The sequence below is a fragment of the Setaria viridis genome, chromosome 2 (genome assembly GCF_005286985.2).
Source record: "Setaria viridis chromosome 2, Setaria_viridis_v4.0, whole genome shotgun sequence".
NCBI classification, from domain to species: domain Eukaryota; kingdom Viridiplantae; phylum Streptophyta; class Magnoliopsida; order Poales; family Poaceae; genus Setaria; species Setaria viridis.
In genome coordinates, this window is record NC_048264.2 from 42,947,079 (window position 1) to 42,967,945 (window position 20,867).

General features: G+C 47.2%; 3 protein-coding genes across 3 annotated transcripts; 1 reads left to right on the forward strand and 2 right to left on the reverse strand.

Annotated features, from left to right (window-relative positions):
- Positions 1–238: 238 nt before the first annotated feature.
- On the reverse strand, positions 239–2,843 carry LOC117846379 (polyol transporter 5). Its single transcript, XM_034727530.2, has 3 exons — positions 2,288–2,843; positions 1,858–1,992; positions 239–1,714 (listed from the first exon to the last, which is right to left on the reverse strand). Exons 2-3 carry the CDS (start codon positions 1,988–1,990, stop codon positions 381–383), a joined length of 1,467 nt encoding a protein of 488 aa, XP_034583421.1. The 5' UTR covers positions 1,991–1,992; positions 2,288–2,843; the 3' UTR covers positions 239–380.
- Positions 2,844–7,530: 4,687 nt separating this feature from the next.
- LOC117845231 (transcription termination factor MTERF9, chloroplastic) lies at positions 7,531–10,868 on the forward strand. The gene is made up of 6 exons (XM_034726196.2): positions 7,531–7,881; positions 8,751–8,823; positions 8,898–9,052; positions 9,135–9,824; positions 9,939–10,320; positions 10,415–10,868. The coding sequence occupies exons 1-5, from the start codon at positions 7,591–7,593 to the stop codon at positions 10,269–10,271; spliced, it is 1,542 nt and encodes a 513-aa protein (XP_034582087.1). The 5' UTR covers positions 7,531–7,590; the 3' UTR covers positions 10,272–10,320; positions 10,415–10,868.
- Positions 10,869–11,779: 911 nt separating this feature from the next.
- Positions 11,780–17,508, reverse strand: LOC117845230 (uncharacterized). Its single transcript, XM_034726195.2, has 12 exons — positions 17,203–17,508; positions 15,664–16,521; positions 15,089–15,250; positions 14,824–14,997; positions 14,419–14,580; positions 14,142–14,315; positions 13,788–13,910; positions 13,502–13,684; positions 12,970–13,052; positions 12,692–12,859; positions 12,534–12,600; positions 11,780–12,269 (listed from the first exon to the last, which is right to left on the reverse strand). Exons 1-12 carry the CDS (start codon positions 17,229–17,231, stop codon positions 12,215–12,217), a joined length of 2,238 nt encoding a protein of 745 aa, XP_034582086.1. The 5' UTR covers positions 17,232–17,508; the 3' UTR covers positions 11,780–12,214.
- Between the last annotated feature and the right edge of the window lie 3,359 nt (positions 17,509–20,867).

Sequence of the window (20,867 nt, forward strand, 5' to 3'; positions counted from 1 at the left end):
TTGGCAGCAGCCTCATGATTTCGTTTATGAGCGTCGTCCATTTAAATGCCCATATGGCCGTGTCATTATTCATGCCGAACAGCTTCCAAGAAAAATGCAGAGCAATATAGAGCTGCTTATGGCCGATTCAGATGGGCCGCAATATACCAATATAGATCGCCTGGGCCGCCGCAGCCTAACAACATTTGAAGCACTTGATTGCTACCGAGCCCAGATTACTTGAAACTTTTGCAATTTCTTGTTGATGTTGGGAGGTATATGCACTTGGTCGAAGAATTTTTTTTTAAAAAAAACTTATGCACTGTAGACACGCTAGTACAAATGCAAAGCTCACGCTATTTGGATTAACCTAACCAAAAACCACCATGAACCTAACTGATTCAGGACTCGCCCCTCACTTTGGAGCCAAGAAGATGAGCACATCCGAACAACATGACGACCACGATGACCGAATGACACATGATCAGGTTGCCGTACACCGCGGCGACCTGGTAAACCCCCGCGAAGCTCGACAAGATCGCCGAGCTGACAGCCTTGTTTGCCGACGCCGCCGCTGCCCGCAGCCACCGCGGGCACCCGCGCGACGACGCGTCCGCCTCAGCCCACGGCGCCGGGCCGAGCGCGATCCACACCAGCGCCATCAGCGACAGCAGCATGGTGGCCGACAGGCCCCTCGCCCACTTCCGCTGCTCCTGCCTCCGGGTCATGCCGACGTGGCCGGGGCTGCAGCTGCGGTGCGACGGGTGGGATGGCGCGCGCCGCCGCCGGAAGCCAGCGGCGAGCGCCCTCACCAGCAGCCAGCAGAGCTCCACGAGCACGAGTGACATGGGGAAGGACATCACGACCACGAACCCGAACACCGCCAGCGCCCTCGGCGTCCACGCGCCGGACGAGGCGCCGACGTCGCGGGACGCGCGCTGCACGTACTGGAGGATGGAGCCGATGCCGGACGCCTGCTGGAACACCTTGGCGACAAGCGCCGTGAGGACGGCGCGGCGGAGCGACTCCGTCGGGCGCGCCACAAGCTCCCGCAGCATCCCGAACTCCTCCCTCCACCGGCCGGGCGTCGCGGGCATCGCCGCGGGCACGTCGTCGAAAGATCCGTCGTCGTGGTGTTTGCCGAGTTCGGATTTTATCTCGAGCAAGCGCAGCTCGGCCTCCTCCAGTGTCGCCGACGTTCTGGACAGCACGCGCCGGGCCTCGCTTTCCCGGTCCAGGGCCACGAGCCACCGGGGCGACTCGGGCATGAGGAGGGCGGCGGCGCTGAGCAACGCCGGAATGGCCGTGCCGGAGGCTACGGCCACTCGCCATGCGACGTCCGCCGGGACCTTCGAGAGTCCCAAGGAGTAGCAGACCGAGCCGAGGATGCAGCCGAGGTACACGAAGCCGTCGGGGTGCGACGCGAGCACGCCGCGCGCGGAGGTCAGGCTGAGCTCGGCGGCGTAGGCCGGGACGACCATGAGCGCCAGGCCCATCCCGACACCGTCGACGAAGACGCCGGCCGCGAATGCCGCGAAGCCGGCGGCGAGGCTCCGGGCCAGCGCGCCGGAGCAGAGCAAGGCGCCGGAGAGCAGGACGGCGCGGCGGCCCCCGATGAGGCGCTGCGCTCCCGCGGCCGCGATCGCGCCGAGGATCGAGGAGAGCGCGATGACGCACGCCAGGAGCCTCAGGTCGCCCTGCGCCGTCACGGCCGTGCAGTACACCACGGCGAGGTCTGCATCAGAAATTCAGAATCGCAATTCACACGCGAACCGTTCCATCGGAAATCATTTGCGCAGGGAAGTCATTCCAACGGAAATCAACGACTACAAAGAGATCGAATCCACTACGCATATCACTGCACGAACTGATTCTTACCATATCCCAAGAAGAGAGGAGTGACCGATGAGAGCATGGCAGTGGCGGCGCCGTACTTGTTGGGAGGATGCCTCGTGGGCTTCCCCGTATCTAGGGGACGCCCGTCTCTCGTGTTCTTCCTTTTGCCGAGCATTTCTGCATTCCCGTGAATTCGGGTAAAACGATGGATTAATAATATTACGAGATGAATTTGAGCGATTGTACGATATCTTGAAGGAGCATCGTATCTGGCAACTGCTGACCAAGACGCCAGTGCGACTAATTGCAGAGATTCAAATCCCAAAGCTAATCAGCCGGCTAGTTCTAAAAGAAAGTGATTCCAGTTCTGACAACCATTTTCCACAAACCTATGCGCAGAAGAACAGAGGAAAAGGGCGCATGGAACCCATGTACCTGATGAAAATTGTTCAGCCATCAAGACGAAACTAACCTGGAAAATAATCTCTCCACGATTCAATCAACAATCGGCTTTGCACTTTCTGCAGGTTGAAGCACACTAGTTCACCCTCATCTTCACTCGATCTACATGCCACTGGAGTCCTTGATCGATTGCGAAGACGATGGTTGCTAGGGTTTGCAGGACGGACTGATCGAGGCAGGAACTAGGAAGAAATCTACGGGATTGGGCGTTTCGCATTTATGGGATGGATTCGATCTCGCTGGTAGTTCCTTCTATGGGATTGTGCGTTTCTCATCCATGGGATGGCTGTTCTATCTCGCTTGGAAGACGCGGTCGTTGCTGTAACGATCGATGGAACAAACTCCACAGCAGAAACTCATGATGCCCAAGAAACTCTCCCCAGTTTGTTGAGCAGCAGTAACAGCTATCCGAGTAACCAGGGAGTTTACGTTCAAAAAAGAAAAAAAGAGTTACCGGAGAGCAAGTCAGTCAGACAGAATCACGAGCCTCTCACTTTTCTTTTTATTTTTATTTTCCTTCTAATAAAACTTTGCGGCAACTCTCTTGCCGCCCTTTCGAAAAAAAGAATCGCGAGCCTTGTGCACAGTAGTAGTATTAGCCTCAGCAACACACCAAGATTCACGACATCAAGTACTGCTGCTACTGCCTTGACCAGGAGCGTTTGGATCGTACATTTGTTATTCCACATGTGCAAATGCACATCGATGCATGCATCCTTCTGGGTTTTTTTTAACGAGGCATCGATTCTTGCATTCACAATGTACTTTTGAACACGTTCCAAAGTCAAAGCTACCGCGAAGTCCAAAAGATACGCACTCTGTTCATCACAGCCTCATAGGCTCTCTATACCTATAAGAGATTCCTAGGCAAACCAGTTCACTAATGTAGAAGTTACCAATAGCTAGATTCCTCCAGGTTGATCATAGGAGCAGCAAAAATGACAAACCCAAGAATATCCGAGAGTCGATAAATCACAAAACGACCAACATAAGCCATGGCACATTGAAATATAACACGAGCAATAACTTCAAGCAATATGCATTACCGAAGCATCTTTCCAATCGCCCGAGCGACTAGGGTTAACCAGTTACCAGTACCACTATGTTACATATATATGGTAACCATATAACTTAAACTTCTCCACTTATCCATAGTACTACAATATATTATAGGGCAGCATCATAGATTACCAGCTACGCCAGACAGTTTTGTTTACTAATTGACAAACTGCATATCTCAACCATGTTCCTCCACTTCACCCATATAATCTGTAAGCTAAGCACGGGGCTTGCTCAAAAGAATAGACCAGCACCTGAGGCAGTCCTGATGATCTGAAAGAGAGCTGCATGGAGAAAAGAGTAGAGAACTCAATTTCCTATTAAAAGAGTGAATAAACACGCTGCTAAAAAAAAGAGAAAGAAATTTGTCCATGCTATATAAAACTGCGATGCTGCAAGGCTAAGGAAGCCCTCCAATTAGCTATGGTGACATCAAATCATTGCCCTGCAATTTTTATGACTTTTTCAATTCTACTACAAGTCATTGTCAGATTGGAATAGCTAATGCCTATGGGTGGTAACATTAGCTGTCACCAACACAAATCTAGAGCAAACCATGTAACCGATTGGGATCGGTCAGTGCATTCCAATTTCTGAATCTAAGGACTATGTTATTAAATGAATTCAAAGCATGAAGTACCTAAATAGTAAGTACTTTGCCAAGAAACACTAGATATTATAAAACAAACTGATGCTTCAAATACCCGGTAACAGTTGGGTTTAAAAAAAAGCCCACAAACATTTTAGCACAAGTTAATTGAAATACGTATAAAAAACACTACTACTCAAAACAATAAGCATGCTACTGTAATATGAAACAACTGAGGAGAAACTGTCTCTGGTTTGAAGATTAAAATATTTGGAACAGATGGTCCAGAGGTGATTTGGTCGGTAAACAGATGCACTGGACTATCAAAGGGTAAAGGGTATGCAGGAAGACCAGCTACTTGACCAAAACATCAGAAACATAAGGACTTACATGATCCAACGACAACGAAGACAAAGAACCCAAGCAGAATAGGTCCAACAGGATAATCATTTGCTTTCTTGATTGTTTCAGGAACAGCGCCCCTCTTTGTGATATTCTTCTCAAATCGTGCAATTTTCCTATCAGCAACACGCCTTGAGGTAGTCTGCAAAAAGAACATATCCAAAGAGATGTTATGAACAAACATTGCGTTGGGTTAATGCGGTACCAAGGAACTGAGATATAGCAACATTTTCATGGCATGATGAACAATAATTTATAGACCAATATGTTTAACAAATTCTGTTTGAATAATCAGTCCAAGTGATTTATATATCAACTTCTCGGCTACTCAGAAAAAGGACAATCAATGCCCTATTGTGCTGTCGCCAGATTTTGCCCACATACCCCTTCTCATTTTGACAAATGTGCTTTCTCTTTACTAGTTTGTTCAAGGAAATTTTTTTCCATTCCCCTAAAAATATATCAACATGTCCTTAAAACACTCAATAATATATCACAATCAGAATGGCTAGCCCATGAAAATGCACAAGCAAATCAACTTGTCCTCAAAAAAATTAAGAATAACGTATCTGCATGCAAATGTAAGGCAAAACTCATCTATACCAGGACACGTCAGATGTTTGCATGCAAACGTAATGCAAAACTCATCCGAGACCAGCACACATCTGGTGTGTTCATGCAAACGTAACGTAAAACTCATCCTACACCAGCACGTCATTCGCCATTCAGAAAACCGACACCTGGCTTATTGGTATCCCAAACGGCCAAATCTGGCATGTTGCTAGCCAGCAATAACCCACCGCCACCTTCCCGCCAACTTTCTAACCCTTGAATGGGAAGAAAGCGGCAAGCATAACACATCAATCAACAATTTAAACTAAAGGATATGATGAACATCACAGAATACTAACTAAATGCATAGATGACATTCATGCAAAATTTGTAGGCAGATCTTAATACAACATCATCATATAACATGTAATCACTCTGAATTCATCAAGGAGTACCCTCACTTTCGAATTCTAACATGGATTTCTTTGCGGTCCATGGAATCAGAACCATGTCCACAAATAAACAGAAGAAACATGGGGCAAAAAAGGGTTGAGGCTGACGGAAATCTTTTTTGCAAAAGGCGGATCCCTTTTAAAAAGCTAGACTAGATTCTTAAGGACGAATCTTCTGATATTCCTTCCAAGGAAAAAATATTACATGCCAGACAGAACCTAGATTCTACATATGCATTACAATATTCACACCAGGTGCCGTCCAGCGGATCAGCAACAAAATACGGCGAATCCGCGCCTCGGTAGAGGGAGCCAGGATCGAATCGCACGGATCTGCGAGAACTCGTAGAGGATACTAGCGCGGATTGTTCTAACCAGGCCGAACAAGCGTGTTTCATCCCCCGATGATTCTTCCATCCATCCATCAATAAACAAAACAAAGGGCCGAATACGCGATGGAAGAAAGTCTACAGGACCAGGTAGGGCAGACGGGCTCACCATAGCTGGTCGGGTCGCCGCAGCCGGAGGGACGCGGCGGGCGGCGGAGACGGGGTGGGGGCGCGGAGAGAATTGGGAGATGGGGACGGGGTGTTGGAGAGGCGAGATGGTGACTGTGCTCGCGAAGTGTTCTGAAGTGAAGGCGGACTGCGCTCCGCGTCGTCGGGTTTTGTTGACCCCGGGGCCGGCGGAACCCGCTCGCGTTTCCCGTGGGCCACCGCCTGCGCGGGACTCGTGAGCCGTGGCGCGCGGCTACCGCGGCGTGACGGCGGTGGTGGACAGTGGACTGGTGGGGACTGCGTAGAGTGATGCCGTGATCCCATTCCGTCCAAAACCTGTTCGCCTTGGTGGGCGTGTTTATCCTCGTCTAAATTTGGTCACCGCTGCTTCAGGCCTTCAGTACTTCCCATCAGAGAGTCAATGCGATCACTGTCAATACGATCGTACCTTGACCTTATCTGTAGAGGATTTGGTCATTCTTTATTCCCGACGAACACTATTTGGAACATGGGATTTCTCCTGATATCGTGTGTGAGAATTGAGTTGCTTCAAATCATGTGAAATTGCCATGTTTTCAAAACGAGACTGAAGGATCTACGTTCGGATGTAGCGTTTATTGTTACATCAACTTAGTCTATCTTGCCATTTCATTCAAATACATTTGTCGGGGTCATTTCCATTAAATGACAGGTAAGATAAAACTTTCTTTCTTTGTTAGCTATATCTTTTTCCTGCAACCTCCTTTACATCTAGACAAGCCACTATCCTTAGCATATTTAGAGCTGTCGGTACAACACTTGTATATTATTTTCCTTGTTAACCCTCTTATGTTCACTATTTCAACTACTTTTTTCCACTGACGTTGAATAATATAGTTTGCTCTGTACACGTTACTAACTAGTAGAACCGTATTGTGCACCGGAGGGAGGGCCGGGGGAGGCTTTGGCAGCGGCAGCACCGGCGGGAGGCGGGGAGGCCCAGGCGGCACTGCGATGCTGGCGCCTGCGGCGGCGACGGCTCGGCGAAGTGGCGCGCTGGCGGCCGGGGCTGCGGGGAAGCGGCGAGGTGGCGCTGGCGACCACGGCGGCGGTAGCCCAGCGACTTGCACCTCCTTTTGCTGCCGGCTTGGGGCGGTGCGGGGTGGTGGGAGCAAGAGCAAGCTAGCTCGATTTTTTTCGAAAGGGACGGACGTCAGCTCTGTTCAGGCATCCGTTTCCAAAAATAAAGAAGAAGGCCACGCTGGTACGCAGCATCAGGCGACGTGCAACAGCTGCCGGACCTTCATTCGTGAACAGTAGCAGGAGCTCTGGGAGAGCAGCAAATCTATTGTACTCAAAGATAAGCATGGCTGCGTCACGGCGCCAGGATTTTGGCTGCTTGCAGAAGATTATTTACGGAATCTCTAATCAACATCCCATTGTTTTTTTTGTTGTGTCCATGCATAACTCGATTGCGCAGCCCAGGTTTTTACTTTATCCCACCACCACCGCGGCCCACAAAAGCTTTGGAGAAAGACCCCAACCAAGAACAAGGCCCGGCCCAGTACTCTTAAACCCTCCTCCCTGCGCCCCCTGCCGGCGGATTCCGCTGCCCGCAGCGCTCCACGTAGTCCGCCAGCAAAGATTCTTCGTCCTCATCCAAACCCCAACCGATCCCCCACCCCCACCCCCACCCCCACCGCCGCAGATAAAAATCCAAAACAAAAATCCAAGGCCGCGCCGTACGCCTCCTACGGTCCTACCCTCCGCCTCGCTCGGCCTGATGGCGCTGCAGCTCCAGCTGCCGCGGCCGCCGCCACTGCGGCTCGCCGCCTTCCGGCTCTCTGTTCGCCTCCCTTCCCGGGTCGCCCCGGCCCGTGCCGCCTCCGCTTCCGCCATCGCCCTCCGCGCCCGCGCCGGCGGCGTCGCGTTCTCGCTCCAGACGAACGTGCACCTCCTCAAGCCCAACCGCCGCGTCCGCCGCTCCCGGGACCCCTACTACGACCTCGACGAGGATGACGACGACGACGAGGAGTTCGAGGAAGAGGGGGACGACGAGGGCTACGACAGCGATGTAAGTTAACCCCATTGCCACTCTGCTACTAACCATTCCCCACTTATCGTCCGCATAGGCTTCCTTGCTAGAACACAGCTCGATTCTTATAGGACGACGAGACCCAAATAATGAAATCACAATGCGAGTCTTTTGCTCTCTGCGATTTACATTTGGCTTTCAAATGCACATTATACACGGGAATGCAACTACTGGCCTTGTAGCATTTGCGCTTTCCTGCATTTCCTTCTAACAGTTCTGGTGTACAATTGCTCGTCTTCATTATTCTGTTCCCCCACAATTCACCAGATTGTAAAGGAACTACGTACTATGGCATGATTGATGTTAGATCATGAGCGTCTGGTTCCTCAAGCATGAGCATTGGGTAGATTCTCCATGGCCCATGTTCCAAACATTGTATTCGTCGCAGAAAGACTTTAAGATATAGAATGGCCAAATCTCCCTGCCGTGTGATACTGTGAAGTAATACCATAAGGGCTCGGGGGGTTAGCTAAATGTTTGCTGGATGGCTGTAACTGATTAACAGCACATATTTACTGAATATCAGCCCATCGAAACCCATATGTATATCCTCCCAAAAAAACACAATATGCATAATATTGTGAATAAAGTACCTCAATGTGTTCAAGAACCACTGAATGGTTGACTGGGAATCTGGGAGACTGAAATACATTAATCACTGAGGACCCCAAAAAAATCCCTTAATTCTTAGTACTGAGTTCAGATTACATGATAGTTGAATGCTGAACATGGAAACATTTTGTGTTTGTATAGCCTGTTGTTTATTTATCCATGGAACATAACAATCTCACAGTTGGTACTTTTCATCTATGCCACTATCCTAACTTAATGCTTGGTTAATTTTTCAGGATGATATGTCAGGTTTGGAATATCCTGGTGTACTGTATTCAAACAACCCTCGTGCTCCAAGCAAGAGGCCAGGTATCTTAAAAGCTATGCTGAATCCTTTAGAAGCAGTGGCTACTTTACTTCATACTAAAAGTCTATTGCTCCAGGACTGCAAACTCCATTGATGAAAGAAAACTGGGAAGGAAGACAACCCAAAGCTCGTGATAAATATGGCAGTCCAGAAAAATTTAAGTCTCTGCATCCTAGGAATAAAGTGGGAAGATCATCAACAGATCTTATGAACATGGAAAGTAAAGTAGAGGTAAGTTACTCAGCACTTGAATGTAGCTTGTCCATATTATGTATTTTGGGGTGCCCTGAGTAACAATTGTTTGTTGTTGCAGTTGAAAAATGAAAGCATTTCTCGAAGTTTGTTCCAGAAACTGCAAGAAGAATATGACTTCGATGATAAATGGTTACCGCTGGTTGATTACTTGTGCACATTTGGACTAAAGGAATCTCATTTTACTTACATCTACGAGAGACACATGGCCTGCTTTCAAATTAGTCAGGCTTCAGCAGAAGAAAGGTTGAATTTCCTGCTACATTCCGGGGTTAAAAGCAAGGATATGAAGAGGATACTGGTTAGGCAGCCACAGATTCTGGAATACACTCTTAGCAATCTGAAGTCTCATGTTGATTTTCTGGTGAGCATTGGGGTTCCGAGTACACGAATAGGGCAAATTGTCTCTTCTGCTCCTTCGATGTTCTCTTACAGCGTTGAGCAGTCTCTGAAGCCAACTGTAAGGTACCTGATTGAAGAAGTAGGTATTGAGGAGAGAGATGTGGGCAAAGTAGTGCAGCTAAGCCCACAGATTCTGGTGCAGAAAATTGATAGTGCATGGAAATCTCGATCTCTTTTTCTATCAAAAGAATTAGGTGCTCCCAAAGATAGCATTGTTAAGATGGTCACAAAGCACCCGCAGCTGCTTCATTACAGCATCGAGGATGGAATCCTGCCTCGCATCAATTTCCTGAGAAGTATTGGAATGAGAAACTCCGATATTCTCAAAGTATTGACAAGTCTTACTCAGGTATTACTTCTTCACATGCCCATCCTTTTGTTCTTGTCTTCTCTTTACAATTGTGTTTGTTGTTCGATGTACACGTGTCTCATGGCAGATGTGTCGTTACACATTTCTTTTCAGGTGTTATCTTTGTCCTTGGAGGACAATCTCAAGCCAAAATATCTTTACTTGGTCAATGACCTTAAGAACGAGGTTCAGTCCTTAACGAAATATCCAATGTACCTGAGCTTGTCCCTTGATCAGAGAATTCGTCCCCGCCACCGCTTTCTCGTCTCATTGAAGAAAGCTCCAAAGGGTCCATTTCCTCTGAGCTCCTTTGTGCCCACAGATGAGCGGTTTTGCCAGAGGTGGGCTGGGACTAGCTTGGAGAAATACCATACATTCAGACAGAGCTTGCTGCTGACAGGTTTTGCAGAGAAGTCCGCAAGGAAAAAATTAGTTTCAAGACGGTAGATAGCTAGCTGGTGGGAAATGGTTTTCTTTTGAGCCCATGCTCTTAATGGTAAGATGATTTATTCTACACAGCTCTTCCGGATTCTTTGGAGTTTATTTGGATATAATGGTTTCCATAGGATTGATTGGTTCACTGTTTTCAGGAAATGGGCTTCATTGCTGACTTGATACTCGATGATCAGTGGGTCTATAATACATCACTAACTACAGCTTATATTGTATGGTTCATGTCGCCTCCCCTTACATGGTGTAAAGTCTTCGTCGCATTCCCATATCAGTTACAAATGAGTGGCCATCTAAGAGAACTGCATTATGCCAGAATGGTTTGCGAGACACTCGGTTATCTAGTTCTAGGGGTATCTTACTTTGATTGCTAGTTACTATTAACTACATCTGCTGAACAAACATGTAGAAAATAGTAGCCTAACGGTGTGTGAGGGCCATACAGGCAGAGCCTTCTGTACCACTGTAATCCTGTAATGCTGTTTAGCCTTGAGATTCTCTTTTGGTCAAGGCTGCTTAGCGTGAATTACAAATGCACCTGTACTTCGTAGTTCCAATCATTTCTTGGTGGGGTGTTAAAAGACCTCTTTCTGACGTACCGTCTGTAAGTTCAGTCTATTAACGTTAATCCCCAATCATCTGGCGGAGGCCGTTGAAGTACCAGGTGCTATCTAATTTAAACATGATCATGTTTCCTTTCTTAACAAAGTAGGCATCGCTGAGGCTCATTATTGACAGAATTTCTGCAGAATATAGCTATTTAATAACAGAACAGGTAAAGTTCATGTGAAGCTGCACCTGGTATGAAGTTAGATGACAGTAGCTGAAGTATTTCGTGACATCTGCCAAACGTGCTTTAACGGTTAGAGACAGTTTAACTGCTGCTTGTAAATAACACATACATAACTAACAATAGAAAGAGCTGAAGTCATAACAAAGAGATCATAAGAGGGTGTTGTTAAGCCGCAGGAGCACTGTTATGAGGCTGTAACTATCCTGGCCCTTTGGTTGGATTCCGTCTACCAGCAGAGATTCTACAGTCTCCATACTTGAAGAACAGCTTTGGCAGAAGCTCAACTTGGAGTGGGGGCTTCAGCAAGTCCAGGAGAAATTTGAGCTCGTTCTCCAGGTCAGGAAATGTCTCAAGGGAGCAAATCGGCCAAGTTTGCGTAGCTCCTGTGAAATTTGAGCAGTAGTCTTGATTAGGAATTCCTGTCTTCCTGACATCATCGAGTCCAGGACATGCGATGTGATGCTCACGCTAACGGCGTGTTTGGAGTGACTTCCACCGTTCCACGTGCGGCCTTCCGAAGGCCAGAACGGACTCCTTTCGCAAAAAGTTCTGATGGCGCGATGGCGGACCGGTCCATCCGGATGGAAGCCGAGGTGTGGAAGAAACACCGCAACCTAGGAAGCATATGTCTCGGCCGGTGCAACTAATCGCAATAGATGATGGCAGTACAACTTCGATACGATCACAGATGACCCAACAGATTAACGGAGAATGACAAAAACAAACCTACAGGTGCAGTATCCATCATTCCATTCCAAGATTCTCAGAACTAGACTGACGACTTTGCTACATGTACCGTTCCCATGCATCTTAAACTAGACAGCATGGTTATAATCTCATTCCAAAAAGGATATTTCTACATGAACCTACTCGACCTATGCCCCGATGTACACCTTTCCGACCATATATGTCTAGATGTATCAGCAAGTCATAACAGCTTTTGTATGACTCAGCTCAACTAACAAAATCACCTTCCCTGACCTCTCCAGTTGCTGACTGCACACCGAACTGCATCTGAAAAACACATATATCTAATAATCTAACTATATAATCTACTGTATATATAGTACCAAGTCACCATTCACCAACCAGTGTGTGGTTAGTGCTTTCAGTTTGCTCATGGTACACTCGCAGACTTCCTCACACATCAGTAAACATCATCAAGGGTTTCTGGAAGCCTCAAGTCATCACTGCACAATAGACTGCACAGTCCATATGTTACAGTCAGATTAATTGTGTGATAAAAAAGAGAATATACAACAGTGCAGCACCGCCCAAAATGCTCAAATACCAAAATGATTTGTTCAAAATATTTTGAAGCCCTAAATGGCTATTTGCAGAGCCAAATGAATACCTTTAATGTTTCTATGTTACACAAAAACTAAGAGTGCCCACTAGATCAGTGAATTGTACTACAAGTCAATACAAGGTAGCTGACTGTAGATAACATAAACAAGAAATCTCACCTATTTTGATCTGCTGATGCCTGATCCAAATGATCTGACACATGTGATGATTCTGTGGTATTGTCACCTACAAGACTTGCAGAATCAAGTAAGTTTACTATTAAAGTGACTGGAAAAGGTGCAGCACAACACAAGCCAAAAATGGACAATGCTCCAACCTTGTGAAGGACTTGATTCACTTAAAGAGTGAACAGACAGGTTGTGTGTTGGTGGTGAAACCATGACTGGTGCAACATCAGTACTGCTCTTTTCAGTAACAATTCCTTGATCACACCCTTTATTCGGCTTCTTCCCAAACAACTCATGGACATTTGATAATTGCTCTCCTGTAGAGATGCGCAGAGAAATAACTCAATGAAAAATATATTGTCGCAGTTTAAGTTAAATGCACCTGGAGCAACACATGACGAAGCCTGGGTTTTTATTCATTACTCACCTGTATGATGCTTGTGGATAACGCTAACATCTGACACCTCATGTGGTCCAGGGATAGAATGGGCACCTTCCCGAGCCATTGTCCTGTGTTTTTCAACAAATTGAAACTTCCAAGTTTGAAAATACAAAATAGAATGCCTTTATTGCAGAACATGTAAAGAAAAAAAAAAGAGAGAAGAGCTGAATGTCACAAAGGTGATAAAGAAATAGTGAACAAACACCAAACCAGTTCATATTTTTAAGTTAGTAAACTTATCTTGCAGGGACTTGAACCAACAAAACCAACCTTTAACGATATATAAATTTTAGTTTGTAACTTGCGTATAGCAAATAAGGCTAGTAAATTAATAAATGGTGGTAACGAGTGGCCTGATGGCCACTGTAAAAGAGAAAAAGCAACTCATGCAAATTCTGACCATGGTAAACAGTAAACATCCTAGGTTTAAACTGTGGAGGTACAGTATATGCAAGCAGCAAGCGACAGTATATGCAAGCAGCAAGCGAGAGAAAACAACCAAGTATTAGATCCTTACTCTGGTCCCGGTTTTTCATTGTAATTTTCGACGAAGACATGATCTCCACAGATGAAGTGAGAGGTCCTTGAACATCTTTCTGATAAGATTTGTTTTACTGTCTCAGGATACCTGAAGCTCACATAACCAAAGTTGCGTTTCTTCTGAAGTGGAATTCGAACGTTATTGACAGGACCATAGTCGCTGGAAGAAATATCAGGATAATATTATTTACAGTTGCATAAAGCCATAATAGGTAGAAGCTTAATGTCTAAATGCAGCAAACACTAAAGTTAGATGGAAATACCTGAAGTAATTCCAAGCATCATTTTCGGTGAATGTGCTTTTAGGGTCGAAGATAATAACAATCTTGTTAGAATTAGTTATTGCAGAAGGCATCACCAATTTGGAACCATGACGCTGTCCATGTCTGAAATTTAAACACATTTAGAGTTAACTCTCAAAAATCATCTTGAAGAGAGACAATTACAGGAGTACTTAAAACATAGCTCACAGAGAAATGGGAACATGGATAACAAAAAATATTCTAGGTCCTAACATGCTACGGGATATCATTTAACGGAAATGGTAATAGTAGGTTTACACTGTGGTAGTACAGTATGTAAGCAGCAAGCAACAGAACCAAATTCTAGATCCTTACGGTAGTTCACGTTTTTCCTTGTACGCTTTGACACGAACTTGATCTCCACAGATGAAATGGGGCGTCCTTTCTGATAAGATCCGTTCTGCCGTCCCAGGGTCATGGAAGCTCACAAAGCCGTACATCCGCCTACCTTGAGGTGGAATTCGCACAGTATTGACAGTACCGTACTGACTGGCAGAAACATCAGGATAATGTTATTTGCAGCTGCATAACTGCATCACCGGTAGGGGCTTCATGTCAAAATACACCAAGCTCTAAAGTTAGATGACAATACCTGAAGTAGTTCAGAACATCTTCTTCAGTGAATTTACTTTCAGGCACGAAAACAACATAAATCTGGTTAGGATCACTTCCAGCAGAAGGCGCCCCCAATTTCGAACCATGAGCCAAGTACTTAGGAGCGTCTTCCACTGGAACATTATAGTGCTGTTCCCTTCTGAAGTTGAAACAATGGAGGTGACTTTCAAAAATTGTCTCGAAGAATGGAGGTTACGAGTCTTGAAACATAGCTCAGAAAATTTTGAACATGGTTAACAAAAAAGGTTCTAGGTGTTAACATGTTAAACCATTCAACAGATACCATTTAACAGGAAATGGTGGTAGTAGTAGGACTACACTGTGTGTAAGTACAATATGTAAGCAGCAAGCAACAGAATTCAACCAAATATTAGATCCTTACTCTAGTTCATGTTTGTCCCTGTACTCTCTGACATGAACTTGATCTCCACAGATAAAATGAGGGGTCCTTTCTGATAAGATCTGTTTTGCCGTTCTGGGGTCCTGGAAGCTCACATAACCATACCTTCGTCTTCCTTGAGGTGGAATTTGCACATCATTGACAGTACCATACAGACTGGCACAAATATCATTACAATGTTATTTACAGCTGCATAACTACATAACAGGTGAGGCTTCATGTGAAGATGCATCAGGCATGACGATACCTGAAGTAGTTGCGAACATCTTCTTCAGTGAATTTGCTTCCAATCAAGAAAGTAACATAAATCTTGTTAGGATCACTGCTAGAAGGAGGCATCCCCAATTTGAAACCATGAGCCAAGTACATAGGAGCATCTTCCACTGGGACAATATAAAGCTGTTCCCTTCTGAAGTTGAAACAAAAGAGGCGACTTTCAAAAATCGTCTTGAAGAATGACGGTTATGAGAGTACTTGAAACATAGCTCCAAGAAAATTTTGAACATGGTTAACAAAAAAGGTTCTAGGTGGTAGTCATAATGAGAATGCTGAGAAAAATAAAAGAATTTGCTACTAGTTGAGAGAAATAATGCAACCTAAGCAATGTACAAAATAGCGGGCTATGGGATTTAGCGTATCTATAGCTCCGCTATAGCCCACTGTAGCGCCGCTATAGCCCGCTAATTAGTACAACACTATTGTAGCAGCAACTAGCATCAACCACTATAGCGCCGCTATAGCCCGCTATTTAGTACATTGAACCTAAGCAACAAACATCTATTTAAAGTGAAACTAGCTGAGGTGCATAAGATCAGAAGAAACCTCTCGATGACTCTGATGGTGTTAAGTCGCACGAGCAGATCTGTTAGCCTACAACCAACCTTTCCATGCTGCTGGCCCTCTGCGAGGAATTCCTCAATCCGCAGAGGCTTCCCATACCTGTCAATGTACATATTTGCAAGAGACTCGATTGGGAGACTTGGTGGTCGCAGCAAAAACAGTAGTCCCCTTATCTCCTTCTCCAACATGAGCTCTCCCAAGCCAGTGAATTCAGGAGATGGGCTCTGAAAGGCTCCAGTAGGACCAATGGGGGTGAACGGAGCATGAATTCCATGAAAACTGCCACTTGGATGTAACTGAGGCAGCCCAGGGTGCAATGGTCCAATTTGAACATTGAGCGGTAATGGAGCCTGAAACTCACTAGAAATGCCACTGAGGCAGAACTGAGGCTGTGAATGGGGCAAGAGGAATGGAGCCTGAAATTCATGAGAAATGCCACTTGGGTGAAATTGATGCTGCAAATGGGGAAAGGTGAATGGAGCCTGAAATTCATGAGAAATGCCCCTTGGATGAAACTGAGGCCATGAATAGTTCCAGCTAAATGGAGCCTGAATTCCTTGAAAACTGTCAACTGGATGAAACTGAGGGCACAAGTGGCGGAATGGTCGTAAACCATGCCGCTCTTTAGGTGGCTGCAGTTGTGGTAGCTCCGGGAATTGTTGCGCCGCCTCAACAATCAGGGGAGCTATTTTGCCATCTGGGGCGAGTAGTTGTCTGATCTCTGCAGGTGTTTTGGATGACATGATGTGGGCAACGATCCCTTCGGGGTTCCGAGGATGAAGCAGCCGGACTCTATCCATCAACAAGCTCTTGCATTCCTCTAATTCCATTTCTTGTTTACTGCAGCACAGATAACAGGAAGTTGTAAATCAGTGCGATCCAGGAAGCAAGATTCGGCATCAGCAAATGCAGGCGACTCCTTTGTGGGAAGCTCGAAGTATAAGTAAACCACAGAACCATGGAGAGCAGTAACGCAATCAAGAATGAAAAGCCTGCATCATCCTCCCCGCACATCAACAGAAAAGAACAAACAATGGGCATGGATTCGTGTTTTCCTCTTCCATAACTCCAAAATTAACAGCATATGAGCAGATTCCACCTTTACTACCAGATTTTATTTTTGAACCGGCTTTACTAGCGGAATTTAGCAACTCTAGTCGCCACCAAATTAACCCCCAAATCTCCCGCACGCCATGCCACAACGAACCGATGATCGAGAACTGTTCCTTTCAAATATCCGTCTCCAGGATCCAACCAAAGCTCACCGAAACCTAATCCTCCGATTATCAAGCCAGATACACCGCGAACCGCTGCAATCGCAGAACAAGAGGAAACGCTAGATAAACTACCGCACCCGCGACGGCGCGACCATGAACCTCCCTAGCGCTCCAAGGGCCTCCCCACCTCCAGAACTCAGCGAAATCAAGCCCACCGAAACCACCACCTCCGCTGTACCAGATGTTCCTAGAACCCCCGCAAGTCGGTGCAAGGGCGAGTTCTCTGCGGTCCCAGCGCACTAACCTCATCTTCCTCGGGGAGCACGGGACCATACGGCACCAAGCAGGCGCGGATGGAGGGGACGACGGGAGCGGAAGACGGAGCGGCGCGAGGGGGCTTGATCGAGAGCGGCGACGCCGTACGCCGCGGAAATGGCACTCCGCGCGCGGATAAAAATTTTCCCGCGGGGGTGGAATTGGAAAGGCGGTGGCCTCTGCTAGTTGGGGGAGGGTTTTTCGCCGTGCGCGGGGAGCGGCGCTGCGCCGTGAGGAAGTCGGTCGGCCGCTGTACAACGGATGGGTTTTTTGCTTTTGCTTCGACTTCACGAGTCACGACGTGGGTACGTTTGGACTGGAGCACGCAGCTGGGCTGTCAAAAAGTTGGGAGCCTTTGCTACCTTTTCCTTCTCGATGCAATTGCAAATTTAAGCCGTTTTCAAAAAAAAAAGTACTCCGTTAATCTGGACACTTTCTATCGCATTCGTTCCAAGTAGGATCTATAAATTCTCGTGTGTTTTCAGCAAACAATTCATTTTTCTTACAACCTGTTAGAGCTGCTACAGAAATCGTTCATATGCAGCACAAATCGATGTTGCTAGTGTTGAGATTGTTCATGCACAAATTGAATTAACTAGGCAGTGTTGCGGATTAACCAGCAAAGATCCTATGGCGCTGTTAGCGGCTGCTGACCGGGCTCGGCAATCTGATGCAGCTGACGGAATGAGGAGCCGGCCCGCTGATCGTTCGACAGAGGTGCCGTGAGCAGCAGCCTGTAGAAAGTGTCGGCCACACTTAACAGTAAGATTCTAGGCGTGAACACACTAAACCATGCATGAGTTATCATTTTAACGGAAGGTGGTAATTGCATGTTTACGCTGCGTTTAAGTACAATATGCAAGCAGCAAGCAACAAAAAAGAACTAAGTAATAGATCCTTACTCTAGTTCATGCTTTTCCTTCCAGGCTTTGACAAAAACTTGATCTCCGCATATGAAATGAGGGTTTGTGGGACTCCTTTCTGCTAAGATTCGTTTTGCAGTTCCAGGGTACATGAAGCTCACGTAACCAAACATGCGTTTCTTCCGGAGTGGAATTTGCACGTCACTGACAGGACCATACTGGCTGGAATAAGAAATATCATGATATTACTTTTTACAGCTACACAAAGACATAGGTAGAGAAAATGTACTAAAATTAGACGGCAATACCTGAAGTATTTCCAAACATCTTCTTTGGTGAATGTGCTTTTAGGCTCAAAGGTAATATAAATCTGGTCACTGTCCTTCCTAGCAGGAGACATAACCAATTTGAAACCATCATCCAAGTACTTAGGGGCCTCTTCCACCGGGACAATATAACACCGTCCCTGTCTGCAGTTGAAATAGCAGTAGTAAGAAAACACAGTCCCTGTCTGCAGTTGAAACCATCATCCAAGTACTCAGTTGACATAATGCAACACACACACAGGATCAGAAAAACCTCTCGATCACTCTGGTGGTGCAAAGCATCGTGAGCAGGCAGGTGAGGCTGTCATCATGCTGCTGGGCATCCGTGCATGAACCCACAATCTTCAGAGGCTTTCCATACCTCTTGATGTAGATATCGGCCAATCAATTGGGGCTTTCGGTGGTCGCAGCGAAAGCAGGAGCTCACTGATCTCCTTCTCCAACATGGGCAATGACTCAGGAGTCTGAACTTGCCTCATGTCATTCATCTTAGGAGAATCGGACCCATGGGAGAACGGGCGCTCTCACCTTTCTTACAGGAACCCATGGAGAAGTGAAAATAACAAGGCCTGATTTGCTCCTTGGAGCTACTGGGAGGATATCCAGTGACACTTTGGCAGGCATTTCCATAGTTACTTTGTGAGCCATCACGTGGAATGATGTAAGACTGGAAATGCTCCCCCAAGCCAATGAATCCAGGAAATGTGTTCTGAACAGCTCCAATTGGGCCAGTTGAGGGATTCTGAGCCTGTTTTTCCATCCAAAAAAAGCCTTCTGTTGCAATGGTCCAACCTGATGAATGGGGTGAAGTGGAGGCCGAATTCCATGATAACCGCCACTGGGGTAAAACTGAGGCTGCCAATGGGTGAATGGTATGTAAATCCCTCCAGAAGGTGACTGTGGTGGGGGTAACAGTGGGAATTGTGGCCCGCTGGGGAGACTAGAAGACTTCGCCTCGACGATCAGACGCTGTATTTGCGCATCCGAGGCGAGTAGATACTGTCTTATCTCTACATGTGTTTTGCGTGAGACCATGCATGTAGGAAACGATCCCATCGACGTTACGTGGATGAAGCTGTCGTATCCTCTTCCGCAACGAGCTGACACATTATTGGTCTATATTCATCTCTTGCTTCCTGCAAAACAGAGAATAAAAGTGTTGAAAACCGGTATAGGTAAAGGTTGAACCGTTGAAACACACACACTGCACTAGTAAGAAAACAAGACGAGATATTTTGGGCTCTAGGTGCTGTATTTAAGGGCCTTATAAGACGAGTAAACACGAATCTTACCATCCCCGTTCGCTCGTTCGGTCTCAGTCATGCCGTGCGATGATGATGCATGTAACTCGTGAGTGGCAAAAAAGGTTCTTTCCAGCCCTTTGAACGCTAGACTCGAAAAACATCTAATCTGACACCTTGATCTCCCTAAACCGGGGACGCGACCTCCCGACCCAGTTCCACCCCGCCTTGGCCTCTTGACATATGTGGAGACACATCACCGCTATGCCACTTGTCCGACGTGGCATGGCTCACCTGCTAGTCTAGCCAGTTGTCCGCGGATTAAAATAGCCATTGCCATCATCGGATTCCATCTCTCTCCCCATTCCCCGTTCCCCCGAAACCCTAGCAAGCTGGTCTATCCCTATCCGGCTTCCGGGTGTGTGTGACTGTGTGAGTGAGAGGAGCTGGTTTGGTTGGTTTGGCACAGAGACGCAAGATAATGGACCAGGCCGTACGGTTACCAATGGGCTCTGCTCGTCATACAAAACCCAAACCGAAGATAATGGGCCAGGCCGTATGGTCACTTATGGCCTCTCTGCTCGTGTGTTCTAGTGTGGGCTTAGTTAGGTACACCCTCGTGTGAAGTACTCCCTAGTTCGGGCCCTTTAGTGCGAAAGTGCTCTGCCGGAGTGCCGGTCCGGTCCAACACAAGCTCGTGCTGACGTGCTGTGTCTTTTGCTTTGGCTGCGATAACGACAGCGAGAGACCCGTGGGAGACTGCAGGTGTGAGAAGCTACGCCGAAACCGTGGAACCGCGACGCGACCACGGCTCCCCCAGCTAGGCCCCTGGGCACCCCAAAAGCTCAGCAGTCAGCACGCACGACGAGCACCACACCCGCAGCGGCTGCCGGTTTCCCCACAGACCAAAAAAAAAAATGCGTGCGCCACGTCGCTAGTTCGCGACCACGCCGCCAGATCGATCAGGGTCGCGCCGCGGCAGGTCGCATCGTATCGCGCGACTCGCGACGCGGCATGGTCGGCCGGCGTGCATCGCGCGCACGGGGCCATGGCACGCCCGCCGTCGGCCAGCCGGGGGCGTGTGCCCGTGTGAACCACCAGGCGCCGGCCGGCTGCCATGCCACTGCCAGAGTGCCAGTGGCCAGCGCCCAACACCGGGTGGAATCTCCCGGGACGGCGCTAGCGAACAGAACAACGGAACAAGCGGGACCGAGCCCCGAAACC

Excerpts from the sequence above, each read along its gene's own strand:
- LOC117846379 (XM_034727530.2), bottom strand. The coding sequence starts at position 1,990 with ATGCTCGGCAAAAGGAAGAACACGAGAGACGGGCGTCCCCTAGATACG. Across the intron at positions 1,715-1,857 it reads TCCTCTCTTCTTGGGATATG|ACCTCGCCGTGGTGTACTGC; the intron begins GTAAGAATCAGT and ends TTTCTGATGCAG.
- LOC117845231 (XM_034726196.2), top strand. The coding sequence starts at position 7,591 with ATGGCGCTGCAGCTCCAGCTGCCGCGGCCGCCGCCACTGCGGCTCGCC. Across the intron at positions 7,882-8,750 it reads ACGAGGGCTACGACAGCGAT|GATGATATGTCAGGTTTGGA; the intron begins GTAAGTTAACCC and ends TTAATTTTTCAG. Across the intron at positions 9,825-9,938 it reads TATTGACAAGTCTTACTCAG|GTGTTATCTTTGTCCTTGGA; the intron begins GTATTACTTCTT and ends ATTTCTTTTCAG.
- LOC117845230 (XM_034726195.2), bottom strand. The coding sequence starts at position 17,231 with ATGGTCCCGTGCTCCCCGAGGAAGATGAG. Across the intron at positions 12,860-12,969 it reads TATCCACAAGCATCATACAG|GAGAGCAATTATCAAATGTC; the intron begins GTGAGTAATGAA and ends GCATCTCTACAG. Across the intron at positions 12,601-12,691 it reads TGAATCAAGTCCTTCACAAG|GTGACAATACCACAGAATCA; the intron begins GTTGGAGCATTG and ends CAAGTCTTGTAG.